Source organism: Festucalex cinctus, chromosome 14 (assembly GCF_051991245.1).
Source record: "Festucalex cinctus isolate MCC-2025b chromosome 14, RoL_Fcin_1.0, whole genome shotgun sequence".
NCBI lineage: Eukaryota > Metazoa > Chordata > Actinopteri > Syngnathiformes > Syngnathidae > Festucalex > Festucalex cinctus.
The window spans coordinates 22,265,775-22,286,593 of NC_135424.1; the positions used below are offsets into that span (position 1 = coordinate 22,265,775).

Sequence of the window (20,819 nt, forward strand, 5' to 3'; positions counted from 1 at the left end):
CTTAACTGTTGCCAGTCATCAATACTCAACACCATATTAGCTTCTTTCTCCCATTTCAATTTTGCCTGGAGTAAAACTCCCTCTGTCTGTTGCAGGCCCCTATAAAGTCTCGAGACAGTTTTTTGTATAGGGCACGAATCATAGTTTATCATTAGGGATGTCACGATACCAGAAATTTAGTAGTCGATGCCGATACCACTGAAATTCCACGATTCTCAATGCCATTTCGATACCACGGTAAAAATAGAAAATAAGCAATAAATTCTGTACTTCAACATACACTCCTTTATTAGGAGCGAACAACAAACAATGATACTGTGTGCTTAAACAGAACAATTGGCATGTCACTTTAAAGCATTGAATTAAAATACTGTGCATTAATGTATTAAACAATGGAGTGAACAATAAAATAAAAATACTGTGCATGTACTAGCTAAGTACAGTAATAGCACAATTGTTGAGTTTAAAAAAATGTTTAAAAGTAAAGTTCAAGAGCATTATTGTAATGAAAGTGTAATGAAAATTGTATATGTGAGGATGTATTATTGTGTATGCCTAAGAAATTAATGTACATACTAGGGGTGTCACGATTCGCCAACTCCACGATTCGATTTAAATTTCGATTTTGGGGTCACGATTCGATTTTTTTTTCCGATTTTTTTTTTTTTTTTTTTTTTTTTTTTTTTTTTTTTCTCCGCTCCCCCACTTTATAACACAGAGGCATATGCTTCTGTAGGCTAAGGCTAGTCTATGATCATTGGTTCTATTCATTGTACAGTAAATCTTATTTCAAAAGATCGGCTACATATAGGTGATGCAATTTCCATATTATTTTTGTGTAAATTTATGTAATATATGATAATTGACATTAGGCAGGAATGATCAAATTCAAAGAATTTATTTACAATATAAAGTTAACCGTCTTGTTCTTACTGAAGTGTAAAATAAAAAATAAAAAAACAAAAACAAAAAGTCACAGTGGGTGCCTGCCACCTATTGACTGTTTTTGATTACAACAGTGTGCTGTGTGTTCCTCTTAAAATAATGTGCAACAACAACAAAAAATATATTGTATCCAAAGTCATGGAACAAATACAGCCTGAACAAACTATATCCCAACATTTACAGTTGCTGGGCATACTGTAGCGTGGTTCAAGTACACTAATTAAATGTTTGAATCCAGCGTTTTCCACAGCCGAATAAGGCTGCAGGTCTGCTGCTATAAATAGACCTATGGATCTGGCGTTTCGCGCGAGCTGAAGTGTGTGGAAGTTTCACTGTAAATGAGGATGAAATAGTTGGTTGGACCGTTGTTTTCCCACTTCTAGTTGAATTTGATAAATCTAAATCTTTGTGATGCCTGCGTAAATGTCCCGTCATGTTTGTCGTGTTTCCCGTGGCCGAGTACAGTACGCGCACATAGCATATCTTGCAAACTGTGGTCTTTTTATCGACAACGTGAACGTTGTCGACATAACTCACCGGGAACGCAAAATGTTTCCAAACTGGTGACGAGAGAAGCGGGAGCGGCTTGAAGCACCATTGCTGTGTCTGTCCGCGCTTGCCATCATGACTGCAGGAGAAGTCAGCTAACCCCGGGTTTTCACTGACTGCGGTTGCGGTGCGGTGCGTCTTGACTGCGTGCTCCGGACGGGTCAATTTTTTTGTCAATCCACATCGGCTCCGCACAGCTGCGGTCCGGCAGCTCCGTCGCCGCCCACTTCCCAACGTATCTCGCGGGACCGTGCGCGCGCGATCATGTGGCATTTCACAACGACAAACATACAGAAAGTCTGTGCTTCTTCTGCTATGAGATTCCATGCAGCATCTTTTTTTTTGGTTGTCCTTGTAAAGTATATTAATAACGAGAGTCGGGTCAGTGCGTGCTCAAGGCGAGCGCCACTCTTTATTTCTGTCTTCCGCGTCCGGCTGCCGCTCAGTACGGCAAGCGAGACGGGCACAACAAGCAATCGCGAACATCAAACTCACAATACATTACAGTCTTTATAAAAAGGATGTGCCGTGTCATATATTATTTTGTGGTTTTCCACCTCCAATTTATTAAACCTCTCCGCGTCCATGTTCGCTGGTGTCTAAACCGTGAATGAGCACATGGCCCGGCGACGCCCACGTCACGTTCTGCTGATAAGCTTGCGAAATAGGAGCTGGCGAGTGTTTTTTTCTGAAAGGTAACCGGAAATTTATTTTGAAACTGCCTCTGTCTTCCTGTCCCGCTCGATGTGTTTTGTGCTAGCTTGCCATTTGCCGGAGGCCTACCGCTGCGGCGTCCGGCAAAAATAGAAAATAGGTCTATCCTTGCGGAAGGCTTGCGGCACGCCGGCGGGGGGGGGGGGGGGGGGGGGGGGGGTTGGTGGGTGGGGGGGGCGGGGGGGAGGCATCGAATCGTGTGTCCTCTCTTCTATTTCGATGCTCGAAATCGTGACGTAATTTCGATCGATTTCGATAAAAAATCGAAATCGTGACACCCTTAGTACATACGCTACTGACTAATGTACGTATGTTAAAGTGTAATTGTCTACATGAGCAGGATTACACATTCTTTTATTGTAATGTATTAATTTACTGTATTTAATAATGAAATAAGTTAAAAGATACAAAGAATAAGGAGTAGGACTAGATAAGTTTTTAACTTCTTCCTACTCCCTTTGGACATGTAAACCATCACAAATAATTGCTATGAGTTTCTTCTTTAAATTATTATTTACTACTTGTTTATGTTTATATGTTATGTTTATATGTTCAATAAATAAACAAACTAACAATAAGTACTAAACACTAAAATACTGTAAAATGAAAAATGCATCACAGAGCATGTAGCATTAAAAAATAAAAATCTTATACTGTGCTGCTTATTTAACAACCAGTTTCAGCACGTAGCCTCACACACACAAACAAACAAAATAACGAATAACGTTTGATATATTATTTGAGGGTTGTTTAATGTTACTTTAGGTGATTCAGTAAATTAGCTGCCCGGCAACTTTACCCAACTTTATTATGCGGGACAGACGAGGCTGAACATAACGCTAACGTTACTTCGCAAAGCAGCTCATTGAGTGTGGGGTCATCATACTAACGTTATTAGTTTAGATATGGACAACAATGATAACACGGGAATTCAAATGCACTTGCGTTGAATTCTTGGTACAAGTCTGGATGTCCATGTTTCGCTAAGTTGGATGCGTTCCCCTTTCGTCTGGAAACGGTTTCGGCATCTCAATCCCTGCGCATCAACCTCAAATCCAAAGTACTTCTATACGCGACTTTGGTGTTTTTTCTTCTCAAATAATTGAGGGGCCTCTGCAGTTGAAGACGACGCAGATGTACGGGCTGTCATGTTGCGCGCATGTTACTCTACTTCCTTGTTATTGTAGCAGCGGGAGGGTAGTCACGTGACGTCATTAGACGTAACGTGGGTTGCCAGATAAGCGCCCATATCCACCCAGTTTACATGATGTAAGCTTGTGTGAGTGAGTGCGTGTGGGATTAAAAAAATAAAAATAAAATAATAATAAAATAAATAAACACCCCCCAAACAACACAAAAGACGCGGCCAGATATGCCGCCTCAATACCAATCGGTACTTTGGGTATTGTAGAAAAGGCAGTACCGTCACATTTTCAGAATCTTGGGATCGACTTGGCACCGAAGTATCGGTTCTTGTGACAACCCTAGTTATCATAGACGATAGTTGCAGTTCTAATCATGATATTAAAATTATTTGTATTTCATTCAGTTATTCACTCATTTTCTTCACTGCTTTTTCAACAAAACATTGAATATTTGGTACAGAAGAAACATGTACAGTGTTACGTTTAAATTAATCAATAAAAAAAAAATACATTTAATAACACCCTTCATCTGTTTTAATTCTTATTAGATCATTCAGTGCCAGCCATTTTAGAAAATTCAAAAATTTTCAATATCCACGTGTAGCGATAATTGGGTCGTCTTTTGGACGAATTAATAATCTGGACGTTACAGAAGTAAATTGTATTTACCTCGATAACTCCTAGGGGCACCACGTTGGCTTTACTTTGGTTAACAGGAGAAACCAACGACCAAAATCCTTTCTTCATCAGTCATTTATAATCTAAAGTCGCCACACTCGATATTCAGTGGTTCGTTGTACTAACAAAAGAATAATAATCCACTCGGAAACACAGATGACTTAGGCTGAATAGAGTTAATAAAACATGCATTTATTCACGATTACTACACTACAGAATCAAACCACTGCCAATCAAACCACTGCCTATTCTACCGTAAGAAGAAAAGAAATAAAATAAGGCTAATGAAAATAGGGAAAGAATGCGAACGAATAAGGAAACAGGAAAAGAGAAATTTAACTTGCCAGATCTGTGATATGTTTCAAACGCAAGTTGCACACAGTGATATGCCAAATTGGGGATCAAACGTGCACTTAGGAGAATGGGTGCTGCGACGAACGAGCAGAAACGGGAGGTCTTTGGAAAAGGGGGAAAAATAGTCAATGTTCATTCAAAAAGGCAAGGAAAAAAAAAAAAGGGGGGGTATTCCACAGGGGAGCAAGCGAGCCGCTCGGGGGCTGACGTAGTTGCGCGGCTCGTCCCTTGATTGGTGGCGAGATGTTTCTCCGGCGAGGTTGGTTCTGCCGGACCGTTGTCCGACTTCAGGTGTTGGAGCTCGGTTCGCGGCGTGCCTGCATACGGGGACGGCCAGCCGTTGGAGGTGAGCTTGCACCGCAGCGGGGTGCCACCGAATAGCAGGTGAGATGCGGTGCGGCTTGGGTGCACAACCTTGAGTCCGGCGGTACGATCCAAGTGTACCCCGGGGGCCGCAGAGCTCGCTGATGGCGGGCAGTCACCGATGGTGAAGAAAAAAAAGGGGGAAAACAAGGAAAAAGGGAGTAAAAGAGTCCCTTTGGGGTCAGCGTTGCAGTTTGCACCTGCTTTGGCGTGGCGTGGAGCGAGTGCCTGCTCTCGTGGCAATGGTTGCTGCCAGGAACAAAAGGGGCCACGTGTTTGACAAGTTTCTTGGAACAAAAAGTTGGAGCAGGCTGGGAAACTTGCAGGTAGTTGGCCTGAGGATGGTCAGTAGAAGAAGCGTGGAGCGGAAGAGAGAGCGAGAGAGGAGAGGATCCCCTCGTCTTTTTAAAGCCTCTGGGCGGAGCTTCGGTAGGCGGTGGCAAACCCTTCTGCTCGCTCACACAGACTTTAAAAAGCAAATTATTAAAGGGATTAATAATTTGGCATTAAATTTGGTCAGTCTGGCAAATCAGTTTTCCCCACACAACATATTTAGCACCAATCGCAATTAATGCATCAAACTAATTTATAAGGTAGTTCCTACTTGCCTAATCTGACTGAACTGAAAGATATTGATTACCTTTCATTCCTTATGGAGTACAAATGAGCTTGGGCATTCATACACACAAAGACATAACATGAATCATTCGTAGTTCAGTTATCTGTCAAGAATTATCATGGTATAAATGTGTAAAATGCGGTTACTTGTAAGAATTGTCACTAAGGATAGTTCCAAGTTTCACCACTTGGCAGCGCTGTTGCGCCATCTAGACGTTCCAGGAGTTCCCCCTGGAGGGGTGCGACGCCAGAATATCCTTTGTGGTTGATAAGAAAGGTCATAAACATTCCTGTGATCAGTCGTTTTTATATTCTAAGTCATTGAAGGTGTTTTCTCGGACCCCGGGAAGTCGGGCTTGAATAAACTCTTTCGGCAGATGCATAAATTCCTATGTCACCTGGTCAGCGGCTTCAAAAGAGCTTTGTTTGTGGTTGAGTGACCACCTGCAGACCTAACCAAACTTAGATCCTTTCTGAGCTGTGGAATGTTTATGCAACTGCAGAGAGTTTGCTTTAGAAGAAGCAAACCAAAAAAAAAAATTAGAGGGTGGACTGGGCCATAGGCCATAGTTGTTACTCACACGATATTACGTTCAATAATTATATATAAAACGAATCTACCAAATGACAGCATAGACTCTACTACTTTTTGCCTTGTCCCGTTCTTTTATAATTGACAGTAGAAAAATGTAGGTAACACAAAATACAGCCATTACTCCCATGGACTCTGAAACTGTGTTTATTTCGTATAAAATCGGGCAATGATGTTATCTACCGGTGGTTGGGCATCAGTAAAGTTTTTTCCAAGTTTGACATTTACAGTGGAGCAGAATCAGATTCTCCCCCATCTATCCCCGCTCTAAAAAATATAATTGACAAGTACACTTGTCAAATGCAGTGAATGAGTTAGTGAGTAACCTTGTCCTATCATTTGTGAGCTATTTATATAAAAGAGCCGTGGGCTACTGCTGTTGTCCTTGGATCCATCCATCCATCCATCCATTTTCTGAACCGCTTGCTCCTCACAAGGGTCGCGGGGGGTTCTGGAGCCTATCCCAGCTGGCTATCGGCAGTAGGCGGGGTACACCCTGGACTGGTTGCCAGCCAATCGCAGGGCACACAGAGACAAACAACCATCCACACTCACAAGCACACCTAGGGACAATTTTGAGCGCCCAATTAACCTGCCATGCATGTATTTGGAATGTGGGAGGATACCGGAGTACCCGGAGAAGACCCACGCAGGCACGGGGAGAACATGCAAACTCCTCCCAGGAAGGCCAGAGACTGGACTCGAACCCGAGTCGTCAGTACTGGGAGGCAGACGTGCTAGTAAGAAACTAGATAATCATTATTTCAGTATTCATACCATGTGTCACATTATTGTTTGGTGGTGTGCCGTGAAATTTTTCCCATGTAAAATTGGTGCCGTGGCTTAATGAATGTTGGAGAAACAGTGAAGCACTGAGCTACCTATAGTTTGACCACCTAACTTAATCACACCATGGAGGAAATACGGCCTTATAATAACTAGAGGTGTGCAAAATTTCCGATTCTTAGATTATTCACGATTCGGCCGTGCAACAATCGAGAACGATTCACAAATGTCCAAATTCCGATTATATAAATATGCCAAGGGAAGCGAAACGAGCGAAAAGTACGCGGAACTGAAACGCAGTAGCGCGCGCGGTCTTCGGGACGCTTTTTGGGACGGACCGAGAGTACACATCCACAACTCACGCCTCGAGATTCAAAACAACAACAAGCATGGCTGAGCTGACCAACCCACCTCTTCGTGAGATCAGACCTGCTCCGAAAAGGCAAACGACTTCAGGCGGAAGTATCAGCTAGCTGGCTGCAGTGCGTCGGTTAGCGTTCTACAGGGCGCCGCGCAGTGATACGAACGAACGAACAGAAAAGTAGTGGCTGGCGGTAATGGCGTCTGACTTTATTCAGAAAAGAGTATTGTGATGGAAATGTATCACGCTTTTGAAAACAAATAGTTTTTAGAAGAAAAACGCTTTATTTCCGAGACCCCAGCCAGCTTGCTGGACTATTTTCCTCTCGTCCAACGCCGAAGTCAGCGCTGATCGCACACACGGGAGGTGAGGATCAAATTGAGATTCATGTTAAAAAAGCCGAACGATCCCATTAATGTTTACACGTTCATGTTTACACAAGTTAAAAAGCAGAAAAGCACTTGAGGGTTTTTTTTTTTTTGTACCTCTGAGAAACTTTAATGTTTACATGTTCATCTTTACACAACTTAAAAAGCAGGAAAGCACTTTTTTTTTAAGGCATTTGTATTGAAGTAGTAGTTCACATTGTCTTTCATTTATACCTCAGTGCACTTTTGAGTGGATAAAAATAATATATTTTTGCTCAATGCTATGTTTTATTCTGTTGAAGACTGAATATACTTAAAAGCTGTTGTTACAGAATGAGGACTTGAGTATTTTATTTACTGTTTTGAACTGTTAACTTGATACTGAAATAGTAGTTTATTTAGTCCTGAGAGGACTTTTGTACTATTTTTGTAACTAATGTACGAAACATTAAAAGCGCCAAAATACATTGTTTTTTTTCTGCTGCCTGGGGGGAAATCAATAATCGTTTTATAATCGAATCGTCGCCTCTGAATCGTAATCGCAATCGAATCGTGAGGTGCCCCAAGATTCCCACCTCTAATAATAACAGGAAAACACTGCCATTGACAATGACGTAAACAAACTTGTAGATCAAGGTCGTCCAAATCTGGTCCTTGAGGGCAACTCGCCTGCTTGTTTCAGATGTTTACCCGTCCTCCAACACACCTGATTCAAATGATCAACTGATCAGCAAGCTGGGCAGAAGCCTGATAATGATTCATCCTTATCGTTTGAATCAGGTATGTTGGACCAGGGAAACATCTAAAACATGCAGGATAGTGGCGCTCGAGAAACGGATTTGGACACACCTGTTCTGGACAATAGATCTAAGATTTTCCGCGTCATTCCACAGATTCCACATACTTGTTTGGGCATAACTCATAAATTGAATACACCTTGGCTTGTACATAAGAGCCCGATTATGTATTTTTCTCTTGAAATGCTTTGTGGTGAGTAAAATGGTTTCTGTTTGCTAGTCCAATTTAGACTGAGTTTTTTTTTTTTTTTTTTTTTTTTTATCTTTTGGCTTGAAGCAATGTTTCATGGTAGTTTTAAAGTGTGGTTCAGCACTTGATAGTCAGCTGAGGAACCAAATAACATGCCTAAAAAAACCCTGAAGCACACAATTCTGAAATCTGAACCACTATTATGCACAATGTTGCTCACTACACCCCAGTTTAGCAAGCATTAAAACAAACAAACATTATAGTAGTGTCCTGAGTAAAGGTAAACGCTGCCGCTTGAGTGAAGTGAAAGATTTTTTTCTTTCTTTTTTCTTTTTTGCACCTAAGTTGAATTGAGTGATTGAACTGTCGGTACCTTTTTTAGACCGATGCTACTACTTTTGTACAGGGCCTCTTGGAGCCTGCAGTGTTGGTTGAATCAAGTTGTTGAACAGATGTTTAGTGAGGAGTCTGAGGACCCACCGCGAGTCAATCGTGGACGATTGTTTTCACTGGTACTATAACATTTAATAGTTTATGGTTGTGACAGTTTGGCCCTGGAACAGAGCACTTGATCTAAACCAAATGTTTCTTGACTAAGAATCTGGAAAGGATTTTGTTTGACCGCTGTGGTTGCACTGTATAGTATTTTGTTTGTTGAAAGGTCCATATTCACCTCTTTTAGCCAGAGACACCTGAGACAGATAAATATTGTTGGCAAGTCTCATACACGTCTTACTGAATGTGTGAATCTTGCTTTAATGTGGTGAATATAGTACAGTCAGATCATGCTCATATTTTAATAATTCATATTCTGTCCATTACAATCCAATTGCCTGGTCCTCTTAAATCATTGATCTTATTTTGCAAAAGATCTGAATAGAGCTTAGTTGAAATTGAGAAATCAAAATTTACAATGATGTGATCGAACTCCAGTTTGTTGGCATATCTAAAAAAAACAAAACAAACAAACAAACAAAAAAAACACACGTAATTTTAAAGATATTATATCATGGTATTTTAAGCCCTTCCACGGTTAACTATCATACTTTGATTAAATCTTACCATTGACACCATGGCAATCTAATTTAAAAAATTTTAATATTCAGTATTTTGCTGACAATTTTTCTAACGCGGAATAAAACGCACGGTTCAGTAAACCCCCAACTCTTCCCATGTGGTTGCCACGCCCCTTTTATCTGAGCGGGCTGCTGCGCACACCACTCACAAAACTCTGGAGCGCTACGTTCGCGCACTCCTCTGACTGGCCACACAAACCAGCCCTTGCAGTACAACCGCATCGTCTTCAAATGTGGAAATTGGATGGCTGTTCAAGTCTTCAATTTAAAGAGGTACTTCACTTATTTAGCCCATGATAGCAATAAAAAGTTTAGATTTTGTCTATAATTAATTTGATACTTTCATTATTTGTCATGTACAATTAGTACCTTTTAAAAACACATTTTGCAACTTGCCGTCGACAGAAAATGACATCACAATGGCTCAGGTAACCAATCACACCTCACCTGTTTTCTAGGTTTGGTCATGTGACATTCACAAGCTGAGCTGTGATTGGTTACCTGAGCCCTTGTGATGTCATTTTCAGTCGACAGTAAGTTGCAAAATGTGTTTTTAAAGGTGCTAATTATACAGGAAAAATAATGAAAATATCACATTTATTATAGGCAAAATATTAATCTTTGACTGCCAAAAATGGCTAAATAAGTAAAGTATCCCTTTAACATTTGATACAAAACGCCTCCTTGCCTCAAGAAATTGTAGTGAGGAGGAGGGGAGGAGAGAAAGAAAAAGGGGGGAAAAAAACCCTGAGTGGGACACGAACCCGGGACCTTCTGCTTACCGGGTGAACGCACTAACCACTACACTATTCATCAAGTTAGGTTCAGAAGCGCAGAAATTTACTTGTAGTTTACACAAGTGTCAGCCACCACGGAACTTTACTGGGAATTTAAGACAGCCAATTGGCATTGCAAATGTGAAGGATAATTGAATTCATTTGGAAAGAATGTTTACTCATAAAGGCTACTTTTATCACTCTCCTGTGAGCATGGAGGTCTCAGAGAAAGTGGGCATGTGTTTAGTCCGCACAGGCGGTGCGGGGGTGGGCCCACACCTGATGACAACATCGAGTGAGCAGTGAGCACCCGCTTGTTTTCTTGGGTTTAAGGTGCTGTCTGCCAGTTTCACTCTGGAAAAGGCACTTTTTAAATACAGGATACACACACTTTAACTCCTTCTCAGTCTACTCCTCTAGGCTTAAGTTAATGTATGGTTGTGATTTTTTTTTTTTTAATTTACCCCCAACCTCCAGCCTATATTTTACCATTTTGTGTTTGTTTTGTCAACAACGGGACATTTCTGGGTGGTGTCTGTGGACAGACAGTTGTTTCCCCCTCCACCCAATCGCAAAGCGGGGGTTGGGAGTGGGCGTGGCTGGAGCGGCGGGGGGCGTGTAGGCAGACGGGTTGTTTGTTTACGAGTAGAGTGATTAGAGTGATCAGAGGCAGGGGGGCGGTGGGCAGAGGCAGGGGGTGTGAACGTTGAGCTTGTGTGGGTTGAGCCATGGGAGGCGCCCATTTTGAATTGTTTGTTTACAAACAGAAACTGTTCGTTTACTAACAGAAACTGTCAAACCTACTGACAGGCCCTTTAAGGGGTGCTGGTGCTACGAGAGCAGAATGACTTCTCATAGAAGGGCGAATGGAGGAAAACACCACTTACTAAACATGGCTAAAAAGTTGATTTTTCACATTACTGTCCATTTAAATAATTTGTAAGCTTTGTGAGAAGCTTGGTAGAGTAGTGGATTTTATATTCACCCCATACTCTTGCGGGTACTCATACACGTTCCCAAAACGAGAATGTTTTTTTTTTAATTTTATTTTATTTTTATTTTTATTTTTATTTTTTATTTTTTTTGGAATACTCTAAATTGAATGTGACTCAGAATGCTCTTTGCCCTGTAAAACGATCATTTGGCCAACAGTCCAGAGTGCACCCCAAATCTTTCCTCCGACATTAATAAGGAAAATTGTTGGATGGATGAAAGCCTTAGTAAGTAGATGAACTTGTGGACATTATACTCGCCCTATGTTAGCAGGTAAATATTCAAACTAGCTTGGTGGTACAATTCCCAAAGTCTGACATAGAACATTAAAATTTGAAAGGAAATTGCCTTCTACTTGTTTGTTACAAAATGGACTCCGCTTGGAGAGGGAGTACGTATGAAAATGTACAGAAAGACCGGCATATAGCAAAGTAGCCTACTACTCATCTTTAATTGGAATAAAGTTAGACAAAACATACATTTCGCTTCAGCTCAGCCTCTGTAGTTAGATCAATAGCACTGTAACATTTTGTAAATCTATGTATATCTATTTCTTTGTCACCATAAATTCTGCTCGTGTGGGGTTCAGTTGGTTTTATTAATGAGTGAGGTGTTGTTCTAGGCCTGGCCCATATGTAAAGTGGCTTCACATAATCTGTTGTGAATTGGTGCTATATAAATAAAATTAGGGAGTTTTTTAGTTTGACCATATCAACTTATTTTTAATAATAATTCTGTTAGGATGCTTGAAGTTTTCCATGCCATAGAACAATTTTAATGTCGTGTAAATGTCCAGCAAATCTGACTCTCATCCAAATTGTGGATCTTCCACTCACTGACATACTAACTACAGATTTCAAAGCTCAGTAACAATTCTTAATATCTTTGACCTGTCAGGAACAGGTCAAAGATATTTCATACCATTATTGGAAGCTTTTGCATTTACCTTTAGAGCACAGTAGAGGGCAGCAGTTGCATTTATTAAGGCTTAAGTGGATAAGTAAGAGGCAACAGCTTCTCAGAGATGATTTATGTTTTCTTCAATTTCAAACCATAAAGATGAATTTAAGTTAAAAATATGTTACTAAAAAAAAAAAAAAAAAAAAGTGAATTTTTCATCTTAGCTGACAGTTCATTCATGTATATTATACGTGAAAAGTCTCGAGCTGTAACAAAGTACTTGTCTTCTGTCACCAGTATATTACAAGAGTGCATTTGATACCTGTATACCATTTTGGAATGATCACCTATTTCCTAGGGATGTGCGATTAGGGCAGGGCCAGGCAGGGGAGACAGAGCCACCCTGTCCCCTTCCCTGCATGTGACGAGTAAGCAAAAATAAACCACAACCAAAAAACCCTAATCATGATTACATTAAATTATTTTCCTTTTTACTTCTGTGCTCTGTGCTTTACATTGACTTTTGTTTTTAATTCAAAAATGTCAATGATTTCATTGTTAAAATTACAAGCTAAATTTGTGTATTTTCTGTTCAAATAGGGAAGACGAGTCAAAGCATCGAACATGCCTCCTGTGACGATACACATTAATTTAATTGTTGACGCAGGCAGTTGGTGTGTGCCGTCACACAGGAAACGTTGCTAGTTTGTCTTGATATCACCATTATACATATTTTATCACTAATGTGTGTGACATATTTAGTCTTTCTGATCAGCCACAAAAGTGCACGGCGGAGCCAAGAAAGTACCAAGTGGCAGTGCTTCATCATAACATAAATTCTTTCATGTTTTTGACATGGATTGGTTCATTACAAACATCAGACATGTAGTTATGATACCAGACATGCGGGCAATTTTATACTCAGAGCTTTCATAGTCTATTAAATATAAAGGTAAGACAAAATACCTTTTAATTAAAAAAAAAGAAAAAAAAGGAAAAAGATCAGTAAAAACAATTAGCTTGACCTTATTTTAAATATCCTTTGTTTTTATTGCTATCTATCACAAATCACAATTCAATTCAATTAAAGTAAAAATTGAAATACAGGCCTAATCATCTATTTTGATTCATATTTTTATATCCAACTCCAGACGAGTCAGTGGCTCACCAGTCATGAACCTCACCACACGTCACGGCTATTAACCTAATTATTGCCCTCGTGTCAGAAGCATTAGTGAAGAGGCTATTGGGCAGGAAAATCAAATCTCATCCTGAGAACTGGAAGGAAAGTGGCACATTCTACAGTCTACTGCATAGTTAGTAGGAGGTGTGCACTTTGCAAGTTCACGTCTGTGTGGGCTTCTGAGGAGGATGAGTAAGACAGCTAAATGTGCCTCCAAAATGCTTTCATTTGTTAAGTGCTAATCTGTTGTTACACTGAGAAATAATATACATAACAGAAATGAAATTACTTTTAGAAAGAAACAAATTCAACTAAAAAGGAATTTAGACATGGTATGATTTTGTACTGATTGGTACGGGGCACACTGGGAAGAATGTACAGTTATGGGAGGGGGGGGGGGGGGGGGTACATGTACTGGGAAAAAAATGCCATGTTAGTAGACAAAAAAAAAAAAAAGAAAAGCCAGAGAAAAGTTAGTTGGGGGGGAGGGGGGGGTGATTAGGGACTATTGAATTCTATTCTTGGGGGGGGGGACAGCCTCCACAGTAGCATATTTTTCGGAAGCTGCTGCCCCCTACTGTGCTCAAGCGGAACAATGCAAAAACCATTAATGTGTCAAGTCATCTTTATATAGTGCTTTCAAACAGCCTGAGCTGTCACAACACGCTTTACAGAAACACTTAACATAAAACATTAACAGTAATACAATCACAACAAACCATTTTTTTTTCATTCCTACATATTGCTGAACTTTAAGTCTGTATTTTGCATGCAAGTGGAACATCCACGATGATGGTGATAATCAGTTTGCACTTTGAATGACATTTAGAGCACATTAAAATTATGTTTGGCATGAGAAACTTCAGGCATCCTTTTGCAAGGATAAGATGATATGAAAGAAGGCTGGAGTCAAAATTCAAAGCCTAAAATCTCAAATCTGTGAGGCAGACGTGCTAACCACTAGGCTCATTGCGCTCCATTGAATCGACCCACTTCTCCCACCTTGTTAAAATGTGTGTAGTTAACTTTTAAATTTTTACTCCATTTTAGTTTTGATTTCACCCAGTTCTGATGACCCGTTTCTGTTTTTTTGAATGAAGAAATCACTTCAATTGTAATTTGTACCTGCCAGGAAAAAATAAGTAGACAACAACAAGATCTCAAAAAAAAAAAAAAGCTCTATGCAACAATCCAAATAAATTGAATAACAAAGAAACAAAAAGATGAAATATATCAGTCTGGAAAGGGTCACAAAACTACCGGTATTTCAGCGGCTTTGGGACTCGAGTGAACCATGGTCAGAGCGATTTCCCACCAATGGAGAAAATTGGAAACAGTGGTGAACTTTACCAGAAGTAGTTGGTCAACCAAAATTACTCCAAGAGTGCAATGACGGAGGTCACAAAAGAGCCCACACATCCAAAGAACTGCAGGCCTCTCTTGTCTCAGTAAAGGTCATGACTTTGAAAATGGCATCCAAGGAAGAGACTCGAGGGGGAAACCACTGCTGACAACAAAAAAAACAGAGAAATGTTCTGTTAAAGTTCCTCAATTAAATTCTGAATCGCTACTGCCTCGTGTAGCCGAAAAATGAAACTGCACAATTTTTTTTTATTTCAAATTTTTTTTTTTTTTTTTTTTAAATCTATTTATTTATTTATTTATTTATTTATTTATTTATTTATTTATTTATTTTTACTTTATTCAATACTTTCCATTTACAATCAGTAATAAAGTACATCGGAACATAACCAGCTACTTTTACATGACCCTGGATCTCTTGTCTGATGTTGGTGTTTTTCCGCTGTCCGCAGACTTTTCATCTTGGGCTCGTATGACAGAGAAACCTATGTTCACTGCACTCTTGAGCTGAGCAGCCACCAGTGGAAGGAGAAGACCCGGAGCTCCATCAAACGAGTGAGTTAAATTCTAACTGTTTTTGTCTCCTACTTGTTGTTATTCTGATTGAAAAAGAAAAACACCAATGACTAACAGGGTGGTACTTTTCTCATAGGACATAATAGTATGGTTGGATTTATTTTATGCAGAGTTTGGCATGTTAGGCCTTCAGTAATAAATAATTTGACAACCCTCTACTTGAGACAGAGCAACAGAAAGTCTATAAGAAAGTTTTGGAGTGAAATGAAAAAAAAAAAAAATATTTTCTGCTTAATGAAAGCAGACAGATGAACAGTCATTTTGGTGTAACACAATTACTTCCTTCTCGGATCCGATATTGGCTGCACCTGGTCTTATTGACACATTAATACAAACCTATTTCCATCTTCCTTCCATTCATGAGATTATCCCATTGTTGACATTTGGAGTGGCAAAGGACATTTTGAGGCCCGAAGCAAACCGTTTATAATTGGCGCAATTTAGAGGCAGCACAGTTATCGCTCCAGGCTTGACTGACGACCGTTTTAGTGTGAAATGCCATCCCTAACGACTGGCTGTAGCTCCAGCAAAGCTTCATGTTGCGTCCCTTTCCTCACCTATACACGCGACATTTAAAATAGTGCGTCTTAAAGATGATTTGCATTGCTCAAGGGACGCTATCATCTTGAATGGCACAGGACCATTTGAGGAGTTTAACCATTGTCCAGCAGGTGGCAGTAAAATACAAGTTCTCCTTTTCCTCTCCTTGTCACCAATCACTGATTTGATCCCATGTTTTTAACTTGCGTGTTACTTGCACTTCAAAGCATTATTGGTCTCATGCCACACTTATGAATAAATAATATAAATTAATAAGTTAATGGTTGATGTCCTTAGTTTAAATAGTTTGGGTTGGAAATGCCCAGGATGCCATTTTTCAAGCTATTCTAGCTGGTCAAAAACGTAAACATCTCAATTTCTCTAAATATTTGATGTGAATGAGCTTTGGTCTGATTGGATCACTGTTGTCCTTAAATTGAATATGTAAAACTTTTTTCCCCTCATTGGCTGTACAGTAAAATCTCCCTCAATCACCAGGGTTACCTTCCAGTCAGAACACAAATCATGTCTTGTCTTGTCTGTATACATTGGTAAACAGACATACTGTATTTTATTTTTTATTTATTTTTTGCACTTTTAAAACACATAACCAAACTGTCCACACGGATTAATTATTCAACCTCTCTCATCATCTGTTGAAATTATGCCTATTAATCGAGTTTGTTAATACGAACTGAATGTTCTCATTGTGACACTCAGCCATATCAGCGCAGCACTCTTCACCTGTGTCACTTCAAAGCACTTGTATCGTTTTTTGTTAATAAATATATGGAGAAGCCAACTCAGGATGGCATTTGAGTTAGATTTATCAGCTGCATGCAGTCTGTGTGTGCTCAGCAGGACAACCTAGTCGGGATCAGAGGGTTTACCATCTGGAAAAGGTAATCTTATCTACCTTTGTCTTTTTTACTCATGATTGCAACATATACGCTTTTGTAGTCACTCCTTATGAAAGAGTTCTCTTGTGGGTGTCTGTCTTGATAGAAAAACATTCCCACTTTCTTAAAAGTGGAAGCTCTTGGAGATATATTCCGAGCACCATTATGTTGACTTTTTATAATCTTGAATCTTCATGATGTTTTAATTTTACTGCACCAGTAAAGAATCTATATCATTTATATCCATTTTATCGATATACATTTTAAATGTTTCTAAGTTGATATAAGTATGTTAACAAGTGTACTAGGGGTGTAACAAAAAACACGTAGCCATTATTTATTTATTTATTTATTTTGGCCTTAATTGCCCTAAATGCCGAGACGTCACTGCTGTAGTTAGTCTCTTGAGTAGTCTTCCCCCGCCCGCACAGAGCGCATACTCGGCTTTTGATGACATATAGGTCGGATACATGCAACTTCAGACAGTTCACAGGGAGGGCAGGGCGCATTGCAGAAATTCGGATACATACTGTTTGAGGACCATATGAAAGTGACCCAGGTTGGATTTGGAAAGAAAAAGAAAGAAAGAAAGAAATTCAGCCGTTTAGACTGTCATTAAAAAAATAAATAAATCAGATACAGGTCACATATGGGTTAAAAAATAATAATAGAAAATCTGATTTGTGCCACATTTGCGTGCTATGTGCACCTACCCTCAAAATCACCTAAATCACTGAATGTACATCGCTTATAATGAACAAAAACTGTGCTCAATTGGCACCAAAATTTCTGTGGACATCTCTACTTTTGCCAACTTCAACCTCTGAAAAGGGTGATGATATGATGATGTCCATAAGCGCTCACTAGAAAACAATGATGGAAATGGGGTGCTTTTTTTCTTCCCCTGCAGGCCTGTTTTTCTTTGATAATAAATTAGCTTCATATAGCATTCAATACTCTTAGGGATGCCTTTGTGTCAAAAAATGAATACAAAACAGATAAAGGTAGATCTGGCATACATACCCATTACAGAAGTGCCAATGTTCTGCCCAATCAATGGTCCCTGTTCAAGGAAAGCTCCCAAATTATCATCATTTCGAGTAATCCTTTATATATCGTGGTACCCTGAATTTCTTTGTTTTGCCACCCTGTGTGATCCAAGCGGCAAGCGCTTGATGGAAATAAACAAAGACCCAGTGATAAGCGGCCTTTCGGGTGCTGCTAGATTTTATCGATCAAATTTCCGTTGGTTTTTGTCCTGCTTGGGGAGCCTTGATGTTTGAATCAACTGTCTTTTCACACAAGTCATTGAAGTGTTGTTAAATTATATTTTCTGTCTATCACACTGAGGTACTACTGGCAGTACTGTACTGTACTGTACAGTGTGTACAGTACTTCACATTTGTGAATGTTCTCTTCTGAAGCCATCTTTTTGTTGTTGTTTGTCGTATTTGTGTTCTGGAGCATTTGTCCATCTATTTATGATGTAGCCCATAGGTGTCAAACTGCAGTCCTCGAGGGCCGCAGTCCAGCAGGTTTTGGAGGTTTCCCACTTTCAACACAGCTGATTCATATTTAAGCACATCAGCAAGCTCTGCAGGAGCTTGATAATTATCCTGATCTAGTTTACCGCCAGAGTGTGAATGTGTATGTGAATAATGTATCCATTGTAAACGATTTGAGTGTGCGATAGCAAAAGAGAAAGCACCGTGTAAATCTAATGCACTATTATTCATTTGAGAGTATTTACATACAAAACAGGTTAACAGTGTCAGAAATTCAGAATTACAACAGCTTTGTAGTTTACGTATATATGTGTCTCCCGTATTTTAAGGGACCAATAATGGGACAGTTGGCTGCTCAGCTGGTCCATGGCAAGGTGTGGTTTCATTATTTCCTCCTTATACAGTTTACAAGGCGCTACTTACATTTGGGATCTGGTGTTGTCAACTCTAAATATGAGATCCAGTGTAAAATCCTCTTTGATATATTTGGGCCAGATATTTGAACCATTGTTAAATTCTACAATGTGTGTGCACTGCTATTTCTTGTTTTAAATGGTCAAGTTTCTAGCTCACAGCTGTCATCTAAAACTCACACCAATCAGGTCATTTCATGATGCACAAACATTATGCACATATAAACACAGCCTTTCACCATCAGGCATTTGTTTGATGTTCCACTTCCGGTGCCTTTGTTTCTTTAACGGCCTGTAACACTTGATGAAAGATGCTTGTAGAGAGCAGGCAAGCAGATAGACACGAGTGATGTAATCACAGAAGGAAAAGGTCACTTTCTATGCAGGATTTGGATACATCTTTAAACCAGTGTGTGTATCATAACGTGTTCACGTTACACCGTGCATTATTTAAGAAATCTGTTAATGCTCATGTTGGTGGGTGGAACAAGCATATGCACATTCCAGGTAACTTAACAGACCCAATGCCATTATTGTCCAATTAAATGTCTTGTTGGCTCTGAACATTGTATGGTGCCATTGACTAACCCATTCATTGTGTTTGTGCAGTACCGTGCTGCTGTGGCTGGTTGTGAGGGTATTGCTGCTCCATGTCATCAGTTGACGTATTGTAAAAGATTTTTGCTCATTGTCAACCTAACTGAGCAATTTGAGGCAAGGCGTTCTTGTTTGTTTGTTTGTTTGTTTATATCCAGAACAATATGGATGTAATGAGTAAGCGTATAATTACCTATCATGTTTATAAAAAAGCCACAACAGTAGCCATAATAGAGATCCTCTCGTCACGTGACTTTTTCTGAACACGTTCCCTGTGTGGCAAGAAATTATTGGCACTGCCTCGGCGAGTCGACCGACACTGCTATGTGGAATTAATTACCTCCTCTCTTGCCGGTGAGCGCTTTCAAGTCTGGTCATACAAAGGCTTGACAAGTTTGTAGAATGCGGATTTATTTCCTCTTTATGTGTGCTCAAAACACCATCGAAGTTAGCACTTTGACACAAGTGTTGCTGTGTTATTTAGGTACGTTAGCAACCTAGCTGCTAAATCGGCGGCGGCCGCCATCATTTTTGCCCTAAAAAGTCTTCTTTATGGTGTTGGTTAGTTCAAATTCAACTGTGTAATATCTATTAAACCATAGCAGCACAAATGAACGAAACAGATTATTTTCCCCACATTTCGTGTGTGCTAACAGTTAGCATCTGCTGATTCAGCCACCATGTACAAAGTGCAATATTGGCTACGATCGATTCTTCTTTTGGTAGCCCGGAGCATGCTAATCTTTTTTTTGCCTCTTGTCGTTGTGGCAGCTGGTTCACAACAGCTGTAAATCATTGTTCAAGTGTGGCGTTTGCCGTTTACTCAAAGTGGCAGATGCGTTTTCTATCATGCCAAAATGGCTGCGCTAATGGCCATTTTGGGATGTGTGACGTCAACGTCAGGATCTCCATTGGACCAAGCCCTCAGTAGTGATGATGTTGTGTTAAGCCTGGTTCACACGGCAAGATTTTAAAATTGTCGGCCGATTTCCAATCTTTGTCAGACACCACACGTGAAGAGAAATAGTCACGGGAGTTCCAGTTTTGAACGTACTGTGCGTGGTGTGCGGCCACACTGCACAATCAACACACTCCACACGAGCCGAGTTCATTCAAGAATGTGACGGGAAGTCTCGCAAAACCTTTCGAGATTAAACGTGACTTCCGAGTTGTCAACATGAGTCGATCCTGGTTTTCAGCCGAAAAAGCGGCATGAAAAAAAGGTGTTGTTTAATGGGCACTGGCGAGACATCGCTTGCCCTTGGCTCGGTGCTGGCGGTGCGGGTTGGCGTCCCACCCGGAGACCACGTTTAGTTGGGGAGAATGTGTGTGCGTGTATAAAAAAAAAAAAAATACAAATAATTAAAAAAATAAAAATAAAAAGAGTGTAATAGCACGAGCACGGACTTTCTGCTGCGTCATGACTGTTTTGATTTTGGATTCCCCACCGGCTTCCTCGCTGGCTCGCTTTCTGATTGGCTGCACGTCACTGTCAAACTGCTGTGCGGAGCGAAATCGGGCCAAAAAAAACATGTTGGA

The 20,819-nt window shown here is 40.0% G+C and overlaps 1 protein-coding gene across 1 annotated transcript in view; it reads left to right on the forward strand.

The window, feature by feature from the left end:
• pdzd8 (PDZ domain containing 8) overlaps positions 1-20,819 on the forward strand; it is a 52,435-nt gene that overhangs the window by 8,761 nt on the left and 22,855 nt on the right. Inside the window, exon 3 of the mRNA XM_077495608.1 lies at positions 15,203-15,305. Within this exon, the coding sequence (XP_077351734.1) occupies positions 15,203-15,305 (103 nt within the window). The remainder of the gene's footprint in view (positions 1-15,202; positions 15,306-20,819) is intronic.